The 19486-nt window shown below is 50.8% G+C and overlaps 2 protein-coding genes across 2 annotated transcripts; one reads left to right on the forward strand and one right to left on the reverse strand.

The window, feature by feature from the left end:
* The first annotated feature begins 1786 nt into the window (after window positions 1-1786).
* LOC136300446 (ATP-dependent RNA helicase DDX19B) lies at window positions 1787-13302 on the forward strand. Its single transcript, XM_066202863.1, has 12 exons — window positions 1787-1897; window positions 2852-2900; window positions 3269-3322; window positions 4206-4341; window positions 6135-6227; window positions 6810-6912; window positions 7452-7566; window positions 7723-7900; window positions 8394-8631; window positions 9607-9769; window positions 10847-11038; window positions 11454-13302. The coding sequence occupies exons 1-12, from the start codon at window positions 1841-1843 to the stop codon at window positions 11513-11515; spliced, it is 1440 nt and encodes a 479-aa protein (XP_066058960.1). The 5' UTR covers window positions 1787-1840; the 3' UTR covers window positions 11516-13302.
* Window positions 13303-13377: 75 nt separating this feature from the next.
* Window positions 13378-15952, reverse strand: UBXN10 (UBX domain protein 10). Its single transcript, XM_066202864.1, has one exon. The coding sequence runs from the start codon at window positions 15950-15952 to the stop codon at window positions 15080-15082; it is 873 nt and encodes a 290-aa protein (XP_066058961.1). The 3' UTR covers window positions 13378-15079.
* Between the last annotated feature and the right edge of the window lie 3534 nt (window positions 15953-19486).

Raw genomic sequence — 19486 nt, forward strand, 5'->3', positions numbered from 1 at the left:
AACCCACAGGCTCTTCCCACGTTTCTTTAATTTCTACTTTCCCTTTTACTCCTCTTTATTCCAGGACCTTTAAAGAACAGGTTTGATACCATGTCTAAGCCGGCTCCTGCCCTACAGCAAGAGACAGGACGGAAATGACTCTTGCAGCTCCTGTCATTTCTACACCTCCATGACTCATCCTACTACCTTGCTTTCACCTCCATCCCTGTTCCATTGCAGTTCCCTCGCAAATGTCACCGTGCCTGCGTGATTTTCCCCCAGCCCTGGCTCCCAAAGGGACTCCATTCCATGGGAAAGAGAAGCTCCAGCCTCACACCAGATGGCACAGCAGGGTCTGACCCCCAGCCCCACACCAGACAGGGGGCACAGCCCCAGCCCCACACGACATGGGGGCCTGACCCCCAGGGATGCCCACAGCACACAGGGACTGAGCCCCACCTCATGTGAGACACGGGCTGAGCCCTTGACCCACACATCACACCGGGGTCCTGATCTCAGCCCCACAGCGCTGAGGGCACCACGCTCCTGACCACGGGCCCCTCAATGTACAGGGGACCTGACCACCCAGCCCCACAGAGCACAGAGCACAGGGCTCACAGCCCCACAGGGCTCACAGCCCCACAGAGCACAGGGCTCACAGCCCCACAGAGCACAGGGCTCACAGCCCCACAGGGCTCACAGCCCCACAGAGCTCACAGCCCCACAGGGCTCACAGCCCCACAGAGCACAGAGCACAGGGCTCACAGCCCCACAGGGCTCACAGCCCCACAGAGCACAGGGCTCACAGTCCCACAGAGCTCACAGCCCCACAGAGCACAGAGCTCACAGCCCCACAGGGCTCACAGCCCCACAGAGCACAGAGCACAGGGCTCACAGCCCCACAGAGCACAGGGCTCACAGCCCCACAGAGCTCACAGCCCCACAGAGCACAGGGCTCACAGTCCCACAGGGCTCACAGCCCCACAGAGCACAGGGCTCACAGCCCCATAGGGCTCACAGCCCCACAGAGCACAGAGCTCACAGCCCCACAGGGCTCACAGCCCCACAGAGCACAGAGCACAGGGCTCACAGCCCCACAGAGCACAGGGCTCACAGCCCCACAGAGCTCACAGCCCCACAGAGCACAGGGCTCACAGTCCCACAGGGCTCACAGCCCCACAGAGCACAGGGCTCACAGCCCCACAGGGCTCACAGCCCCACAGAGCACAGAGCACACAGCCCCACAGAGCACACAGCCCCACAGGGCTCACAGCCCCACAGAGCACACAGGGCTCACAGCCCCACAGAGCACAGGGCTCACAGCCCCACAGGGCTCACAGCCCCACAGAGCACAGAGCACACAGCCCCACAGAGCACACAGCCCCACAGGGCTCACAGCCCCACAGAGCACACAGGGCTCACAGCCCCACAGAGCACAGGGCTCACAGCCCCACAGGGCTCACAGCCCCACAGAGCACAGGGCTCACAGCCCCACAGGGCTCACAGCCCCACAGAGCACAGGGCTCACAGCCCCACAGGGCTCGCAGCCCCACAGAGCACAGGGCTCACAGCCCCACAGGGCTCACAACCCCACAGAGCTCACAGCCCCACAGGGCTCACAGCCCCACAGAGCACACAGCCCCACAGAGCACACAGGGCTCGCAGCCCCACCCCACACCGTGCCCACCTCAGCCCTCAGCCCCATGCCCTCTCCCGGCCTCCCCCGGAACGCGCAGCCCCCGGAACGCTGGAGCGCGGCGGCGGCGCGCGGGGCCGGGCGGTGCCGGGGCGGTGCCGCGGGCGCGCCTGCGCCGCTCCCGCCCGGCGCCATCGCGGCTGCTGCGGCCACCCCGGGCCGGCCATGGCCACCGACTCGTGGGCCCTGGCTGTGGACGAGCAGGAGGCGGCGGCCGAGTCGGTGAGTGCGCGCCGGGGGCTCGGGATGGCCCGGCCCGGCCCGGCCCGGCCCGGAGGCGCGGGGTCCCCCGAGGCGCGCGGCCCCCGCCGCCTGCCCACACAAAACAGCCATCGCAGAAACCCTTTTTCGCCCCATTTTTTTTTTTTCTGCCGTGGGGGCAGGGAGGGCCCGGGGCATCCGATTGTCCCTGGGCTTGGGTTCTTCCTTTATAAGCAAACCCCCAATTTTATTTTTTTAAAATTTATTTATTTGTTTACTTACTATTTTTTTTTTTTAATTTCTTCGCCTTCATCTATTTTTTTTGCGTATCTAAAGGGCAAAGACGTCCCTGCGGTCCCCCTCACCCTCCATCCAGGCACCGCACCGCTTCAGGCACTCACCCAGCCTCAGCTCTGTCTTCCAGCATTCAAAAAAATCCCACTTTATTTTTTTTTTCTTTTTCTTTTTTTTTTTTAAATTTTTTTTTGTTTAATTAAAAATGCAGCTTCGTACCTCAGAGAAATTGTTTTCTATTTTTTCTGTGCTTGGGCACAGAACACTCCCTGAGCCCCTGGATGTGGGGAAGACCCTCGGGGCTGCTGTCCCTGCGCATCTCAGGTGGTGAAACAAACTCACCCTGGGGCAGCTTGTGCTGGCCAGAGCAGTGCATGGACCCTCTTTCCATCCTGGAATGCTGATTTCCTTCCATTTTCCATCCACAGAGCTATTAGGGAGTGGAGGCTGCAGGACAGAAAACAAACCACAGTGTAATGACACTGTGTTGTCATTACAGCTTAAAAAAAAAAGCGTATTTCTGTTAAAACTTTTGGAATCAAGGTCCTCTTGTATCTTCATCCCTTCCAGTTGAGCAGGGTTTGTGCCATACTTGATAAATCCAAAGCTCAGGTTTTCTTGGCTGGAATATAGGGATCTATATTTGAATTGCTCTGATACTGTGTTTTTCCTTATTTCTAGCTGAGCACTTTACACCTGAAGGATGAAAAAACCAAACCAGATGCCAATGGTGAGTTCCAGCTGCTCAGGTGGGCTTGGAAAGGGTGGAATGTTTCCCTGGGGGGGTTCAGAGCACTGCTGCCAGAAGTAAATTCCTGATAAATCATGAGATCCCAGAAGAGCTGAGATTAAGCAGCAGCACAGACTGAATGTTTTTGTGTCTCATGGAGCTGTGTGAGCAAAACCCCTTGACGTGGTTGCTAAACTCCACTCGGAGCTGGAGCTTGGGTTTCTTCTGCACAGCAATGGAGCAGGGCAGTTCTCCTGAGGAAAATGAGCAGTTTTGTAGCTTTTCCCAGGATATTCCAAAGCTCTGGGGGCATGGGCTGTCCCTGAGGCCTGAGCTCACCTGTGCCCCCCTGATCTGTTCCAACTCAGGTGCCGTTGTCAAGGCAGATGACAATGTGGAGAAGACGGAGGATGAGGAGAAGGGTGAGTGCCTTCGTGGGGAAAAAAAAAAAAAAAAAGCTTTGGCAAGGAAATTAATTTAATTTAATTTTAATTATATTGATTTAACATATACTTAAAGTAAGTCTGCCTTGTGTCTCAGGACCGCTGATCTTGTATCCTGCCCCAAGGACTTAACTGTAAGACATGTCCTCCCTCCATAACACTTTTAAAGGCTTTGTGTCCTGTAATAACTTGGGAGACTCCTGGATTAGAGTGGAGAGAAATAAGGGGATAGCAGTATCCTCAAGGCAGGACTGGATACAGGAGCAGTTGGATAACCTGGAGCTGGGATTGCTGTAGCAACCAACAAGTTGCGTTTATGCAGTGGCTGTTCAGAGGTGGGTAAAGGCTCAAATTCTTTCAGAAGGTGGTTTTAGGAAGCAGATTTAGTAGCAAAACCCCAAAGTGCAGCAGTTTAACCTCGTTTAGATCTCCCTTATCCTCAGCCCTTGTGTTTCAGCACTGAAATCTTTCAAAGTACCATTTCGCCTCAAACTTTCCTTAAAAATAAAAGCTGAGGAAGTGGCTGCCCACATGTCAGAGTGAGGGTTGAGGAGGCCTTACCCTGTCCCAAGCAGGTGCTAAGCTAAAATAATCTTAAATAAGCAGAGATCTGGATCTGTTAAAGTCCCCCTTAGAACTGTGCTCGTTTGATTTGTTTTCCTGGGTGTTAATTGGGGGGAATCTCTGGGATCTCTTGATGTCTCATCCAGGAGGTTTGGGCTCTTCAAGCCATTGTGCTCTAATGAAGAATTTCAGTATTTGGAGGGATTTTGTCCCTTGTAACTGACTCAGGAGTTCAGTGGGAGCGAGACCTGGAACAGGCTGTGACTGATGGATTTGTGTTTTCCACCTCCTTTCCCAGAGGACAGAGCTGCCCAGTCCTTACTGAACAAGCTGATCCGCAGTAACCTGGTTGACACCACAAATCAGGTGGAGGTGCTGCAGAGGGACCCCACATCACCCCTCTACTCTGTCAAGTCTTTCGAGGAGCTGCGCCTGTAAGTGCCTGCTGGCATGAGCCAGAGCTTTCTCTGCATGGAGCTGTTAAATCCTGGGATCAGATATATTCAATAGGCTCCCTTATAACTGGGTTTTTCAGTTTGTCACGGGGAGCCTTATTCTTAAACTCAGGGAGAGAGAGCAGTTTTGCTACAGCTGCCAGAGCAGATGTGAGTTTGGAGCCCATCAGGTAGTTGGAATCTCTGCTCACGTCCTGAAAAATTCCCTAGTTGCATAGGAGATACCACTTCAAAGTACGTGGGTTTGTGTTCCAGGTTACTGCCAACCTGTCATTAATGAGTGCATCATTTGTATTATTTAAATGCCAAGAGAGTTGGTTTATCTGGGTGCCTGGTGGGGGTTTCCATCTGAAACAACAGCAGTGAACAGCACAAAGGGAAAAGCTTGTCTTTTCCAGCAATAGTGGATTTATGTACTGGAGAGACCAGTATTTTCTGACTTCCTTCCCACTGACAACCTCTACCAGTGCAGCTTTCAAGGGCTGATAACTGTATTTAAGGCACGATGGATGGATATATGTGTTAATATGCTGAAAGTGCATCGTGTTGGGGTTGTTGTGCTTGCACTGATCTTGTTTGTTGCTCTACCAGCTCCACAGGAAAATGGGAGCTAAAGAGCCTTCTCCCCATGAAATGCCTGGATGTTTTGCTTTGTTAGTGTTCGTGGTTGAATGTCTGCAAGGAGAAGCTGAGGTCCTGCAGTGCCTGTTAGACTAATTCATTCCTGTGTTCCAAAAGGCAAACAATCCCAGGGAGTTAATGACAGGGACAGCCAGCCTAATTGAGTCTTCATTTTGTTATGACTCTGGGTATCCTTGGCAACTGGTGCAGAGTTGGGCTTTGTCTGTCCTTGCTTGGAGCAGCACAAGGTTACGTTTTGAAAGAGCTTTTGTTCTGCCCATCGTTGGAAAGTAATACAGGATTTTTGCAAAAGCATGTTGTGCTGAAAAGGAAGTTACTGCACTGGGAAATGTGGGCAGGAGACCTGTAACCTGCTTTGAAAGGAGAGCTCTTCTGAGAGCACTCACAGCATTCAGGGAGCACTTGGGGGTCATCAGCTGAGAGTTTCCAGCACCATAACCTGGATTTAAGTTCTTCTGGGGTCTCCTTGTCTACACAAGTGTCTGCTGAGAGTAGAAAGCTCCCTCGAGAGGAAACAGTGGATGAGAGTTTGCTGGCCAGCAGTGTCACCTCATAGTTCTGGGTGTGAGGGCTGGTTTGCAGCCACGCATCACAAGGTGTAGTCACAGCAAACTGAGCTAATTATCAGTCATTTACCTGAGCCAGCATCATTCAGCTGTATTGCAGAATCCACACGACTTCCTGAAGTCCTTGCAAGGATCTCATGATCATCCTCACGCTTTGTCCTGTGTTTGAGTCATCGAGGAGTGATAATTTTGGCACCAAGATTAGGCATGGCTGAGGAAATGGGATTGGCCTGCAGGACAGGATTAACGCTTTCTGCTCTGGGATTCCTGGATTGTCTGAAAAGCTGCTTTGGAACAAGCAGTGCTGGCCTTAGACACAGGCTTTGCCCTCGAGCTGGGACAGGCAGACTGAATTAATAAATCCAGGGGTTTTTGCAAAGCTTCCTGTCCAGACTACATGCTGTCACTTGTAGCTTCCAGATGCTGACCACAGTTGTTTCACAGGTGGGACTGTAGCAGGGACAATTCTAGGATGTCTTCTCAAGGGTTTTTCTCACCTTCTTGTACACAAATGAAAACTAAATGGACTTAAGTAGGTTATGATATAAAAATTTCTCTTTTCAGGAAACCACAGCTCCTGCAAGGAGTCTATGCCATGGGCTTCAACAGACCATCTAAGATCCAGGAGAATGCCCTGCCCATGATGCTTGCTGAACCGTATGTACACGTTCTTCCTACTCTCTACCAGAACAGAGGGATTTGAAAGGTTCAGTGTGCTGCTCCTGAATTTTGCTTGGGAGGAGGGTGATGGAGAAACTCAGGGTATGGAGAAAGGGTTCCTATGCCACGGTGTTTCTGTGATTATTAACTATTGACAGCAGCCCTGGATTTGTCCTTTTCCTAGGGCTGGTACTGAGCATGCAGTGCTGTGGGGTTTGGGAGGTCATTTTCCTCATTAGTTTGGGAAGAAATAATACAAAATAGCTCAAAAATCCTGGGTAGGTAGGAATAGCTGAGGTGCTGATTTTCCTCTCCACAACTCTGAGCTGGAATGTGTGAGGTACTGAGACACTGGGGAAAACATGTGAAATGGGAAGTTACTGAGAGATAACCACAGTTCTCCTTCCAAATCTCCCTAACTGAGAAACACTAAAGGGGAAAGTTGGGCAGGAAGTAATTCCTGCCCCGTGGAGCATAGCTGGTGAGGTTGGCCATGGATCCAGAGCAGGGGTAGGTGTGACAGGGTTCAAATGCCACCATGATGCTTCACCCTCTGAGCTGTGCTGTCTGTGTCCCCAGCCCACAGAACCTCATCGCACAGTCACAGTCTGGTACTGGCAAGACAGCTGCCTTCGTCCTGGCCATGCTCAGCAGGGTTGAGCCTGGGAACAAGTATCCACAGGTAAAGTTTGTGGGATGTGGCTGTTTTGCGGTGTTTCCTGGTGGTGCAGTGCCATCTAGTGAAGAGCCTGAGATGCTGGGAGGCCTTCAGATGTAAATTCGTGGCTTGATGGAACCATGGTGTTGTTTCTTTAAATTGCTTAAAGGGGATGATTTAGGTTTGGGGATTTATCAAAATGCCTTCAGTGCAAAAGGTGTGGATTTTGTTCCTGTTAGTCCTTCCTGTGCATCACACACGATGCCGTTGCTCTGTGAGGAGTTAAATCTTTCTGGGAGGACTTAAATCAGAGAAATAGTGCAGCCTGCAGGGGGTTGGATAAGTGGGTTTGGGGTGGAAGAGAAGATAACTGTGACAGCAGAGCAGACAATGCCTAGAGAGGGATTTTTTAAATCAAATTTCCTCATGGGGTGGTTGAGAAACTGTTCAGCCACTTGCATGTTTGTCTTGAAGAAAACTTACAACAAGAATTTTCTAAAGCAAGTGTGATAGTGTTGCCCTGGATGTTGATGACCTCACTCACTGTCCTTCTGTTCCTCCAGTGTTTGTGCCTTTCCCCAACATATGAGCTGGCACTTCAAACAGGAAAAGTGATTGAACAGATGGGAAACTTTTACCCGGATCTGAAACTTGCGTACGCTGTCCGAGGCAACAAATGTGAGTAAGGGGAAACACCACAAACAGGAATGAGGGAATGATGCTCCTCAGGTGCACCAGAGCAGTCAGGTGGTGAAATAGCTGGGTCAGAGAGAGCCAGAGCATCTCCCTGTGTGCACAGCCACCCTAGAGCAGCCCTTCCTTCTGTCTCGGCAGTGGAGAGAGGGCAGAAAATCTCGGAGCAGATTGTCATCGGCACACCCGGCACCGTGCTGGACTGGTGTTCCAAACTGAAATTCATCGATCCCAAGAAGATCAAGGTGTTTGTGTTGGATGAGGCTGATGTGATGATTGCCACCCAGGGCCACCAGGACCAGAGCATCCGCATTCAGAGGTATGGAGCAGGGACAGCGGGGCTGCAGGTGGGGCTGGTGACCTCACCGATGGAGCAGCTGGTTCCAGGGTGTCACTGTAGGACGTGAAAGAAGGACTCCCAAGTATTTCAGAAGGCAAAGAGCATAGAAAAAGAAGGCTTTATTTTCTAATTCTTACTACCTTTTATAAGGTGTTCCAATACAGACTTAACATGATTGGTGGATAGGAACGACACCTCTCTAATCTTACTGGTTAACTAGAGAAACAGCAAAACACCACCTGCAGAAAGATTGTTTTGAGAAAGTATAGTTGTTTGCCAAGATTGTTTTGAGAAGAAACTTTCTTGAGAAATTTTTCCTTGGGAAAAAGTTAGCAGCTACCAGCAGGCTGAAATCTCTCAGGCCCACACCAGGGTTATGGTTTTCCTTTGCCTGTAGCATGAATTCCATCAGGATATCGGGAGATGACAGAGTTGTGTGGGAACCCTCCCTGTTTCTCTCTCTCTCTTTCAGAATGCTCCCCAGGGACTGCCAGATGCTCCTGTTTTCAGCCACTTTCGAGGATTCTGTGTGGAAGTTTGCTCAGAAAGTTGTTCCTGACCCAAACATTATCAAACTGAAGCGCGAGGAGGAGACCCTGGACACCATCAAGCAGTATTATGTTCTGTGCAATAACAGAGATGAGAAGTTCCGGGCTCTCTGTAACATCTACGGCGCCATCACCATCGCCCAGGCCATGATCTTCTGCCATGTGAGTGCTTCCAGGGAATGCTAGTCCTAGTGACCCCCTCAGAGTCTGCAAGTGCTAAAACCAAGCCAGACACGGTTTCCAGAAAGGAACTGAGAACAAAATTGCCCTTTTTGGCTTCTCTGGCTCCGTCTTTGAGTGAAATCCTGAAAGCCATGTTAGCCCTCGCTGGTTTGATTCTCTGGGTTTGTCCATCCAGGAGACAACATTGGACTTTTTTTATTCTTGAATGGTCATTGTTGTCCCTGAAGTCCTCTGAAGCAAAGATCAGAGTGATGCGCATTTTTCCAAAACTCGGCTACTGAAAAAAAAACAGTGGTGTTGGAAAATGAATGAAAATAGGGCAGAATGAGGGATTGGGAAGTCTTTTGCTTCTTTTGCTGATACAGAGCTGTTCCTGGGACTTCATTTCCCATACCTGGGATCTCACTGTGAATCATACTGAAATTAAGTTTTCTTTTTCTGGAAGCCAACATAATCATTTTTCGGGAAAAATCGGTGCTTACAGCACAGAACAGCCAGGCAAAGTGAGCTCAGACAGGATGAAAGTGTTTGGAGTCTGCTGCAGCAGTTTGCTTTTAGGCTGTCTTAAGACATAATTTGAGCTCTAAAAACTGTTTAATTCAAGGCTGTGCAGAGCCTCTGCGGGATTTCACAACTCCATTCAGGTCTGACCCTGCCATTTTCCAAGCTGAGTAGTTGCAGTTTTGTGACAACTTTCTTGAGTTTTCAGTGTACACATGCAGTGTCACCCTCCAGCAGAGTGAAATCCAAGGAGCAGTGCACAAAGAAAACGTGTCCTTTATTAATCAAGGGCTCCTGTGGTGGCTGAGGTGTAATGTCCTCCTACTGATACAGTTTGTAAGGGAGACAACAACTGAGCAGCCACAGAGCTTCCAGTGGGCCCCCAGAGAGGTTTATTGCTGCTTTCCAGCATTAAAACCCCCTCCCTAGTGTGGCTCTGGCTGTGTGTTGCAGACTCGGAAGACGGCGGGCTGGCTGGCGGCCGAGCTGTCCAGGGAGGGCCATCAGGTGGCCCTGCTCAGCGGGGAGATGATGGTGGAGCAGAGAGCTGCCGTCATCGAGCGCTTCCGAGAGGGCAAGGAGAAGGTGCTGGTGACCACCAATGTCTGTGCCAGAGGTAGGACACCAGGGAATGGGGCCAGGTGATGCCTTGGGATTTCAGCTTTCGTATTCTTCATCTGTTTGTAATCCTGCAGTTCTTTAGTGTATGACTCTAAACTCCATGCACAGTGTCAGCTGCTGTTCTCCCATTCTGGGCAGACACAGCAATTCCTCTCCGGGCCTGGGGATCGAGGACACCTCACTGCCCCAGGCCCCGAGAAATGGAAACAAAAGTGAGTGGGGGCAGCAAACTTGGGGTAAATGACTTCGTTACCTGAAGCTGCAATTGGAGGATTAACCCCATTATGCAAATGGACCAGACTTATAAAAGTGTGAAACCCCTGACCCGTGGTCCGTGTTTGGGGGCAGCCCCCGGGGGCTTCATCTGCCTGAAATGTACCTGAGGGCCCTTCAATAAATACAAGTGCTTTTTATTCCCTTAATTTTTTCCAGCCTCTGTTTTTAGGTAGCCCCAAAAGGCATCACAGGGAGGGCTGGAAGCAGCACTTTCTAAGATACCACATACCCTTGGCAGCTCTCAGGAAGAATTTGCATCCTCAGGTGTTCCAGTTGGGAGAAATTGGTGTCCTTCCACTGTGTGCCTGTGGGCAAACACAGCGTTTCTTGTTTGCTTCCTGCTGCTTGAGGTGGAAAAGTCCGTCCTGTGAGAGTCTGGCACCAAGCCTGCTTTGTGCTGCTGACATTCAGGGTTTGCAGTGAATGTGTGCCCAAGTATGGAAAACTGAAAAATAGCTAAATCCAGTTCACTATCCCAATAGGAATTTGTGGTGTAATTCGACATCCTGGAACAACTGAGACAGGATTGTACTTGGGAAAAAAACAAGTGGTCTTCAGAGCTTTGCAGGGAAGGAGAGAGTTTTCGAAATATTTATGTGCTGGTAGAATTTCCAAAATCTTTAAGTGCCTTTGGCTGTTTCAGTGGGACTCTCTGCCCTAACAGCTCGATAGTTTTTACTTCCAAGTACCCCGTAAGGATATCTTGGAAAAGCTCCATTTCAGAGTCTTGAGGAGGCTGTTCCTGCTCTAAAAGATTCAAGTGAAATTGTGTAACCCGGTGCTTTCTTTTTGTCAGGGATTGACGTAGAGCAGGTGTCTGTTGTCATCAATTTTGACCTGCCTGTGGATAAGGATGGGAATCCAGACAACGAGACCTACCTGCACCGGATCGGCCGCACCGGCCGCTTCGGCAAGCGCGGGCTGGCCATCAACATGGTGGACAGCAAGCACAGCATGAACATTCTCAACAGAATCCAGGAACATTTCAGTACGTACCCCCAGGCTTACTCCTTTCTCTAAGCTGTTGCATCGCTGCAGGATTTGACTCGTTGGATGCTGAGCAGGTCTAAGGGTGTTTGTTGAGCCTCAAAGGGGTGGCAGAGGAGCACAGCAGGAGTGTTTGGTGGAGTGTCACTTGGGATTACGACCTGCTGCCTGTGACAGGAGCAGAATTAATCAGGCTGTGTTTGCTGGCTGCCTGGATAGTCCTTGAAGGGGATGTTCCAGGGTTGGGTAACACTGGAACAGATGGGCCTTTGATAAAAGGAAACAGTTTTAATTTGTATTTTTAAAACCTGACTGAACATTCCCTGATAAACCAGAACTCAAGTCCAGCTCAGGAGAACAGTGTTCCCTTCTCTGCTCAGTGTTACAAAATCTGACCTATTTGTCTTCTTTCCCAGACAAAAAGATAAACAAATTGGATACTGACGACTTGGATGAAATTGAGAAGATAAATAACTGAAATAGCTGCTGGAACTGGTGTGTGCCCTGCTGTGGAAGCTCTCCCACTACAATTGGATCAGCGTTTGGATTGGCACAGCCTCTTGGCTCGTCCCAAAAAGGACTCTTCAAGATAATAGTACACAAAAATTACCTCATTTTCAAAATTGCAGTTGGACTTCAAATTGTGCAACTGTGGGGAGGAAGAGGAAATGTTTACAGAAGCTTTTAACATTTCTTAGTTTAGCCTTAAAATGGGATGATCTTTGGAATTCTGAGAAATACACTTGCCAAAAGAGAGGCAATAGAGCATTATCTAAAATTTTAAACAAAAAAAAATTATTGCCTTTAATTGGAATAATATGCAGCATTAACCTGATCAGTTTAAATTCAACAGCTGAATACATAATGGACATAGGGAAAGGGAAAAAAAAAAAAAAAAAAAAAAAAGAAAACCTAAAAACCCCAAACAAGGCAGCTGGTTTTTGGCTAAATACTCAACTTGTACAAACTAGGATGTCATTCTCTTTGGCGCTCCCCTGAGCTCTTTAAGACTCATTTCTGGCTTTCTGATGGATGTGCCCTTGCTTTTCCTTACATAAATTGTCCTGAGGATGTCTCCAGTAGCTCCTACTCGCAAACGCAGGTGCCGTGTCGCTTTGCTGGGCAGTATTTTCTTTTCCTTTGTCCTGGATTTGTTGGGATGGCCACTCTCCGTGACCTGGGTGGTGGTGACACTAGCCAAGTTCATCCCAAGTGTTTAACCTGGCTATGGTGTGGGTGGGTGGGGTGGGAGGGGCAGTATGTAGGGAACTGTACTGATGAATTGCCTGATTAAATCCACCTCTGTGAATGAAACCCACCATGTGATTAAATGCACCATGCTGTGAAGCTCAGCACGGGTAATGTACAGAGCTGTTGGGCTTCACCCATCAGATAACAGGAATAAAACAACAGAAAAATCATGATAGCCTGGATTGAACAAAAAAATTTACCCTTAGAACACCAAATTTACCTGTTGCAGGACATTTCAGTACCAGAGTTTTGAGTTAAATTGCTCAGCCAGATTGCAGGTGGGAAGTGCTCCACAGTGCAAAATAGGTCATTGGTCCCTGCCCTGGGGTGTTCCACGGAGAAGGAAGGATTCACAACTCGTGGAGAAGGAAGGATGATGCCTCCTGTGTGTTGGGACCACTCTTGTGCACACAGCTGGACACTGTGGGCTATTCCCCCAGCCCAGTCTCCAGGAGAAGGAGGCTCCTGAACCAGAACTTAGGGTGCACAGCTGTTTATTGGGGGGAAATGGGACATGCGTGAGCAGCCACGGGCCTGCTACTCAGTGTGGGAATCATGTCAAAACAAATGTATAAATTGTAAATTTAAACTGAATTGTTTTCTTTGCAATTTTGGCCATCATATTCTGTTCAAAGACAGGAATATGGATCCTTTTACCAAGTAAAAAAAGGCTCATTTTAAAATGTACCTAAAATTTTAGGAAATTGTGCACCCTTTTATCAATTTGTATAAAGGCTATAGTGAAGAAAAAAAAAAACAGCTTAAAATTAAACTTTTTGTATTCTGGGGTGTATCTATTTTTATTCTGTTGGAATCCTATTTAAATTGGCAGGTGAGTGAGTGCTTGCGTGTGGAGTGGAAGACTTTATTTAATCACCTACTTTCCTAGTACAGCCGAATGACCTGGTGACAGCAGAGTTTTGGGTTGAATTGTCATGGAAGCTGCTGCTGGTCCTGTGTGCTGTTTCTAATGTACTTTTAATTGGAATTAAAGAACACATACTGAACAATCCCTTTGCTGACTTTTGCTTGAGTGCTTTGTTGGTGTTTAAAAGCCTCAGTAAGGACATTCTCAGACAAAAGTCCTGGTAAGTTTTATGACAGAAATTAATTTCAGTGAATTTTAATGCTGAAATTCTTACAAGATTCCCACAAAGAAGTTTGTTAAATGATGCTACACTATAAATGAGGTCAGATAAATATTGTTCTTCCCCCCATGCTTCTTGTGCTGGACTTAAAGTTGCTGCTAAAATCTCCCCAGAACAATTCTGAAGGGAAGGAGAACAGAGAGAAAAGAGGTGCTTTCCCTGTGCTGTGCTTGCCTAGATCAAGACTTGATTTTTTTCCCATCTTTGAAGATGCTGTAGCCTGGGTGAGGTGATCAGAACCAAACTCATCCAGCTTTATCTTTGATATCCAGAAGGAACATCCTCCAGCATGAGAGTCCACTGTGAGCCAAGTTGCTGAATGGTCTGATTGTTCTGTTCTTGCTCAGAGCCCCTGTCCTCTCACAGCTGCCTGGTGGTCGCTGGCTCTGGTCACAGCTTGTCACTGATGCCAAGTGCTTCCTCCTTGGCTGTAGGCTTGTACTGAGCGCAGGACACAGATAGAAACTTCAGGAAGGTGGTGTGGAGGGCAGCTGACCATCCAAAGGCTGATCTCAGCTCCTGAGAGATTTGCCATCAAATTAAAGATTTCTTAAGGGCAGGTGTGATGGATCAACCTCAGCTCATGTAAATCATTTAAAGTTCAAGTTTCAGCCTGAAAGGTTTCATTTAACACGGGATGGAAACACTCTGAAATGTAACACAGTACACACAACAGGCAGAAACAAGGAATTAACTACCCAACACTGAATGAAACATGGAAAATGGTCCCTTTTCCTGAAACTAAGTGAAATACTTCGTGGTTCTGCTGAAGGCATCCATGTTTCGATATCCAGGACTGCTGCTGAGCAATTCCCATCACCATCAGCAGCAGGGACCACTGTTCCACCAGACACTGGTTTTACAAAGCTGCTGGACCCTGAACACTTGATTTACATCAGGTACCACACTCAGCCAGCACTAGCAATCAGCTTTCTGCTCCTGTTGTGTTTGTGCTCCTGTGCCGAGTTGGTTTGGCAGTTACACTCAGCTTCAAAATAAATTGGGTTTGCCTCAAAACATTTAAAGTCACTCATCTTTGTGGCAAGTGCTCCATTTTTAAAGGAGATTAAAAATTACTGCCTTTGAAATTCCATTAGAAACTAGAAGATGTTTCTCTTTTATTAGCACAAGCATATTGTGCTTTCCTAAACCTGCCAAGTCACCCAATCAGCCTTTTAATGATGGTTTAGTAAAAGATGGCTTACTCCTTGAGCCAATTCCCAGTCAAATCCCATTAATACTTTATTTAAAAATTCCCAAAGCAGCACTTGCTTCTTGGGCTAACTCACTTCAGTGTAGAGGGGTTAAATGGAATTATCTGTAACATCCCTACTTAACTATCCATCTCTTCTTATCTGTGGATCATATGAGCCAAATAAGAACATCAGCAACTTCAACAAACCAGAAAGGCTGAAGGTTGGTGGTGATGAGGCAGAAATTTGTGATGGCACAGATGACACAAGCTGCTCTGTATGAATCAGGTTTATGCATCTGAAATACTATTTTATGAAATACTATTTCAAATACTATTACATATCCATGACTTCTTCACGGGGATTTTGTGGGAGATGGAAGATAAAGAAGCATCAGACTCTCAGTTTCTTGGAAGAAGCAATGCAAGGACCCACGGCTTCTCTGTGTGCCTAAAGATCTGCAGCATCGTGCTGCTTGTCGTGTCGGATGCACAGCACGGACTTGGGGAGGATCTCGCACTCGTGAAGGGACTTTGTGAGGTCAGAGAAGCTCCTCCGGGGCACCTCCATGGTTTCAACGCTGCAGTGTTGGTAGTTGGTCAACAATTTCTGTCCTGCCACAGCAAGGACCGTCTGGAGAGTGTCAGAGGGCTTGAAGTGGTGCTCAAACCTCTGCCCAGAGGGAGATCTGACAGCGAGCAGCACCTGCGGCTCTTCTGGGCTCAGAGGGAACACCCAAGGGCTCTCCTGCCTCCCTTGCCTTCCCCACTGCTCAGGGGCACAGTGCATGTGTGAGCTCTCTTCAGTGGGATTGTCACTTCCTGACAATGTGCTGGCAGATCCCGGCTCTCCAGAAAAAGTCTTGGTGGCTTTTGGAGCATCCTCGTGCCCCTCACTCACCTCCAGCCGGTTGGTCCGTTCAGCCAAGGCTTCCACGGCGTCGCTCCCTCCGTCCTTCCGGATGATGGAGGGGAGCACCCGGTACTTGTTCAGGGAGGAGGAGGAGGAGGTCTTCAAAGGCACTTGCTGCAGGAGCTTTGGGATTTTCTCAGGAGACACCTGGGCAGGTGGGAACGCCGGTTTTGTGAGTGGTGCCCTCCGGCTGTTCACCAATTCCCCAGGAGAGGCTGCTGGTGGGGAAGGTGGCACATGGCACAGACAGGCTTCCCTGCCCTGACGGTGGCTCAAGCTTGGCCTCTGTCCCTTGGCAGATTTGGGCCTGGTGACGTGCATGGTGACGGTGCTGGCCCACGGCGGAAGGGCAGTGCCTGAAGGGAAGCAGAGCTGAGCTGGTGCTGAGTCCCGGGAAGCCGCTGTGGCCATCGCACCTGCAGGCCGGGAGCAGAGGGAAAAGCTACAGGAGAGTTCCAGCTCCCTGTGACTCCCACACTGCGCTGGGTGTCAGGTAATAACAGAATAAATCGGGGGTATTTGGGCAGGCAGCAACACTGCAGTGCTGGTTGAGGCACAGAGGGTGGGAGATGTGTTATTTGTAGGGAGTGGCTCTGGCAGGAATTGTGTAAAATTGTCCCAGAGCTTTGGGGAGTTGTGCCCTTCACCACTGAATGTAAGTTGTTGATGGAAAGAACAATTTCTTTTTTCTGAAGCTGGAAACTGCAAATGTGAGATGAGTGAAGCTCAGAGCACAGCTCTGGCCTCTTCACTGTTCCTGCAGTGGGAGATTCAGTTCCTATTGTGGATTTTGGGATAAGACTGACTACACTTCATATTTTAAAGGTATCTCAAGACCACTGAGATTGAAAAACCCTGATTCAATACACAGAAACCTGTTCTGACTCTCCAGTGACCAAAAGCTGCTTAACAGAGAATGATTTACCTGAGGGAATGGCTGGAGCTCTGTCAGGGAGGTTTTGGTTGGATATCAGGGAAAGACTCTTCCCCCAGAAGGTGCTGGCACTGCCCAAGGCTCCCCAGGGAATGGGCACAACCCAAAGGCTGTCAGAGCTCCAGGAGCATTTGGACAATACACCCAGGGATGTCCAGGGTGGGATTGTTGGGGTGTCTGTGCAGGGCCAGGAGTTGGACTGGATGATCCTTGTGGATCCCTTCCAGCTCAGGATATTCCACGATTCTGTGATACAACCTGCACTGAGGAGGAAGCCACGTTGTGCTGTGTGTTCCCCAAAGGAAGCTGCACTCGGAGCTCTCAGCTATGCCAGGACAGCCAGCCCAGCCCCTGGGTCACAACCTCACAACAACATTTTGGAGAAGTGCCACAGGAAACCTCCTCTTCTCTTCCTGTGGGTTTCGTGGCAGAATTTACTAAGGGGAGGAAAAAAAGGTCACCGCGGATTGCTTGGCATTCCCCAGAAATGACACAGTCACATTCAGCTGCTGTTTGTCACCCCAGCAGCGTGTGGGTCAATGCAAACCTCATGGAGCTCAGCAAAGCCAACAGCAAAACCTTACACCTGGGTCGGGGCAATCCCAGGCACACCTGGGTGGAGGAGGAACAACTCTGGGAGAAGAATGACCTGCAGAGCTGCCTCCAGCTCGGGGGTCCCCAGCAAGGGAAGGATGTGGAGCTGTTGGAGTGAGTCCAGAGGAGACACCAAGGTGATCAGAGGGATGAGCAGCTCTGCTGGGAGGAAAGGCTGAGAGAATTGGGATTGTTCAGCCTGGAGAGAGGAGGCCCCAGGGTGACCTAATTGTGGCCTTCCAGTACCTGAAAGGAGCTGACAGGAAAGATGGAGAGAGACTGTGGACAAGGGCCTGGAGTGCCAGGATAAGGGGGAATTGCTTCCCACTCTTCCCACTGACAGAGGGCAGTGTTAGATGGGATACTGGGGTGAAATTGTTCGCTGTGAGGGTGGGGAGGCCCCGGCACAGGCTGCCTAGAGAAGCTGTGGCTGCCCCTGGATCCCTGAAGTGCCCAAGGTCTGGCTGGACAGGGCTGTGAGCAGCCTGGGATAGTGGAAAGTGTCCGTGCCCATGGCAGGGGTGGAACAAGATGGTCTTTAAGTTCCTTTCCAACCCAAACCCTTCTGGGATTCTATTCTAAACCAAACAGAGAGAACAGTCCCTGTGGCGCTTTGCCAGCCATGTGTTTGTTTTTTAACATCTCATTTCTCCTCCAACTCAGCACGGCCAAGGCAGAGTCCCAGCACCAGACCTGTCCCTCCTGAGCCTCCAGCGGAGTGGGACAGGGACACTCGTGCAGGTGACTCGTCCCAGCTTCCCAGGGGCCTGTGGGAGGGACAGGGGCTGTACCTTCCCCTTGCTGCCGCTGACAAATAAACTCCAAGGCAAAAACGCACTGAGGCAGGACTCCCAAGCGCACGGGAGCACTTACAAATATCCCCAGTGACGCTGCCCCTTCCAAGAATAAACCCCCAAGCAACCAACCTGACAGAAGCGCTGGTGGGATCCTCCACGAGTGTCTGCAGTGCCCCAGCACGGTGTGTGTTAGAGGGAAGAGGCTGAAAACACGGAGTCTGGTGAGGGCTGGGATGGGGAACCACAGCAGGGAGGGCTGTGACCACAGGTGCCCCCAAAACGGTGACCCCAGGCCCTGGAAGGCTGGGCACTCCACAGCCCGGACCTACAGCACGGGATCCCATCTGGGTCAGGCTGGAAGGGACCATGGCAGCTCATCTGCTGCCACCCCCCTGCTCCAGCAGGGCCAGCCCAGAGCACAGGGCACAGGATTGTGTGCGGATGGGTCTGGAATATCCCCAGTGAGGGACACTCCACACCCTCTCTGGGCAATGCATTCCAGGTGTTTAAAGGAGTCCTTCCTCACGATCAGGGGGAACTCCCTGGGATCAGTCCCTGCCCCACTGCCCCTTGTCCTGGTGAGGGCTGGCACCGCCCCGGGCAGAGCCCTCAGCGCCACAGCCCCGGGCAGAGCCCTCAGCCTGGCCGGACCCACAGCTGTGCCCCGGTTTGAGCCCACGGCCGGGCCCCGCGGCAGGAGCGCAGCCTCGCTGGCAGGGCCCGGCCCTCCAGCGCGGCTCCACAGCCCCAGAGCCAGACCCCGACCCTTCCCCCGACCCTTCCCCCGGGCCCGGCCCCGGGCCCGGCCCCGCCGCCCCTCACCTGCCGCGCGCCCGCCGCACGGCGCCGTTGCCCTGGAGACCGCGGCACAGCCGGGCACGCGCCCCGCCCCGCCCCGCCCCGCCCCGTCCAGCCCGGCCCCTCCCGGCCCCGCCCACCGCCGCGCGCCGGCCCCGGCGCCGGGAACGGGATTGGGACCGGGGAGTGGGAATGGAAATGGGAATGGGAAATGGGGAATAGGGAATAGGAACCTGAACAGGAGCGGGGAGTGGGAATGGGAACAGGGAATGGGGATGGGAATAGGAACAGGGACGGTAATAGGGATGGGGACGGGAATATTAATGGGAACAGGGATGGCGATGGGAATGTGAAAGGGAACAAGGATAGGAACGTGAAAGGGAACAGGGATGGGAACGGGGATAGATGGGGATGGAGATGGAACGGGCAGGAGTGGGACAGCCGGGATGTCCCAGGGTGGATCCAGGAATGGGAACGGGGAGGGCAGGGCAGGGGGGGAGGGGGGACAGTCAGGATGTCCCGGGATGGATCCAGGGATGGGACAGCTGGGATGTTCCAGGGTGGACCCAGGGCTGGGAATAGCTGGGATGTCCCGCTGTGGATACAGGGATGGGGACAAGCAGGCTGTCCCAGGGTGGACGGAACCAGGGCTGGGAACAGCTGTGATGTCCCAGTGTGGTCCCGGGGGGTGTCCCCAGGCTCAGGGACAGCTGTGACCCGCTGTGGGCTCTGCACAGGGCAGTGACACGGCCTCAGCATGGCACAGGAGCAGCCCCATGACAATCTTGGGAAGATTCCAGAGACTTTGTCCTGCCTGACACA

Source organism: Chamaea fasciata, unplaced genomic scaffold (genome assembly GCF_029207755.1).
Source record: "Chamaea fasciata isolate MVZ Bird 193981 ecotype frontalis unplaced genomic scaffold, bChaFas1.0.hap1 SCAF_23, whole genome shotgun sequence".
Classification (NCBI taxonomy): Eukaryota; Metazoa; Chordata; class Aves; order Passeriformes; family Sylviidae; genus Chamaea; species Chamaea fasciata.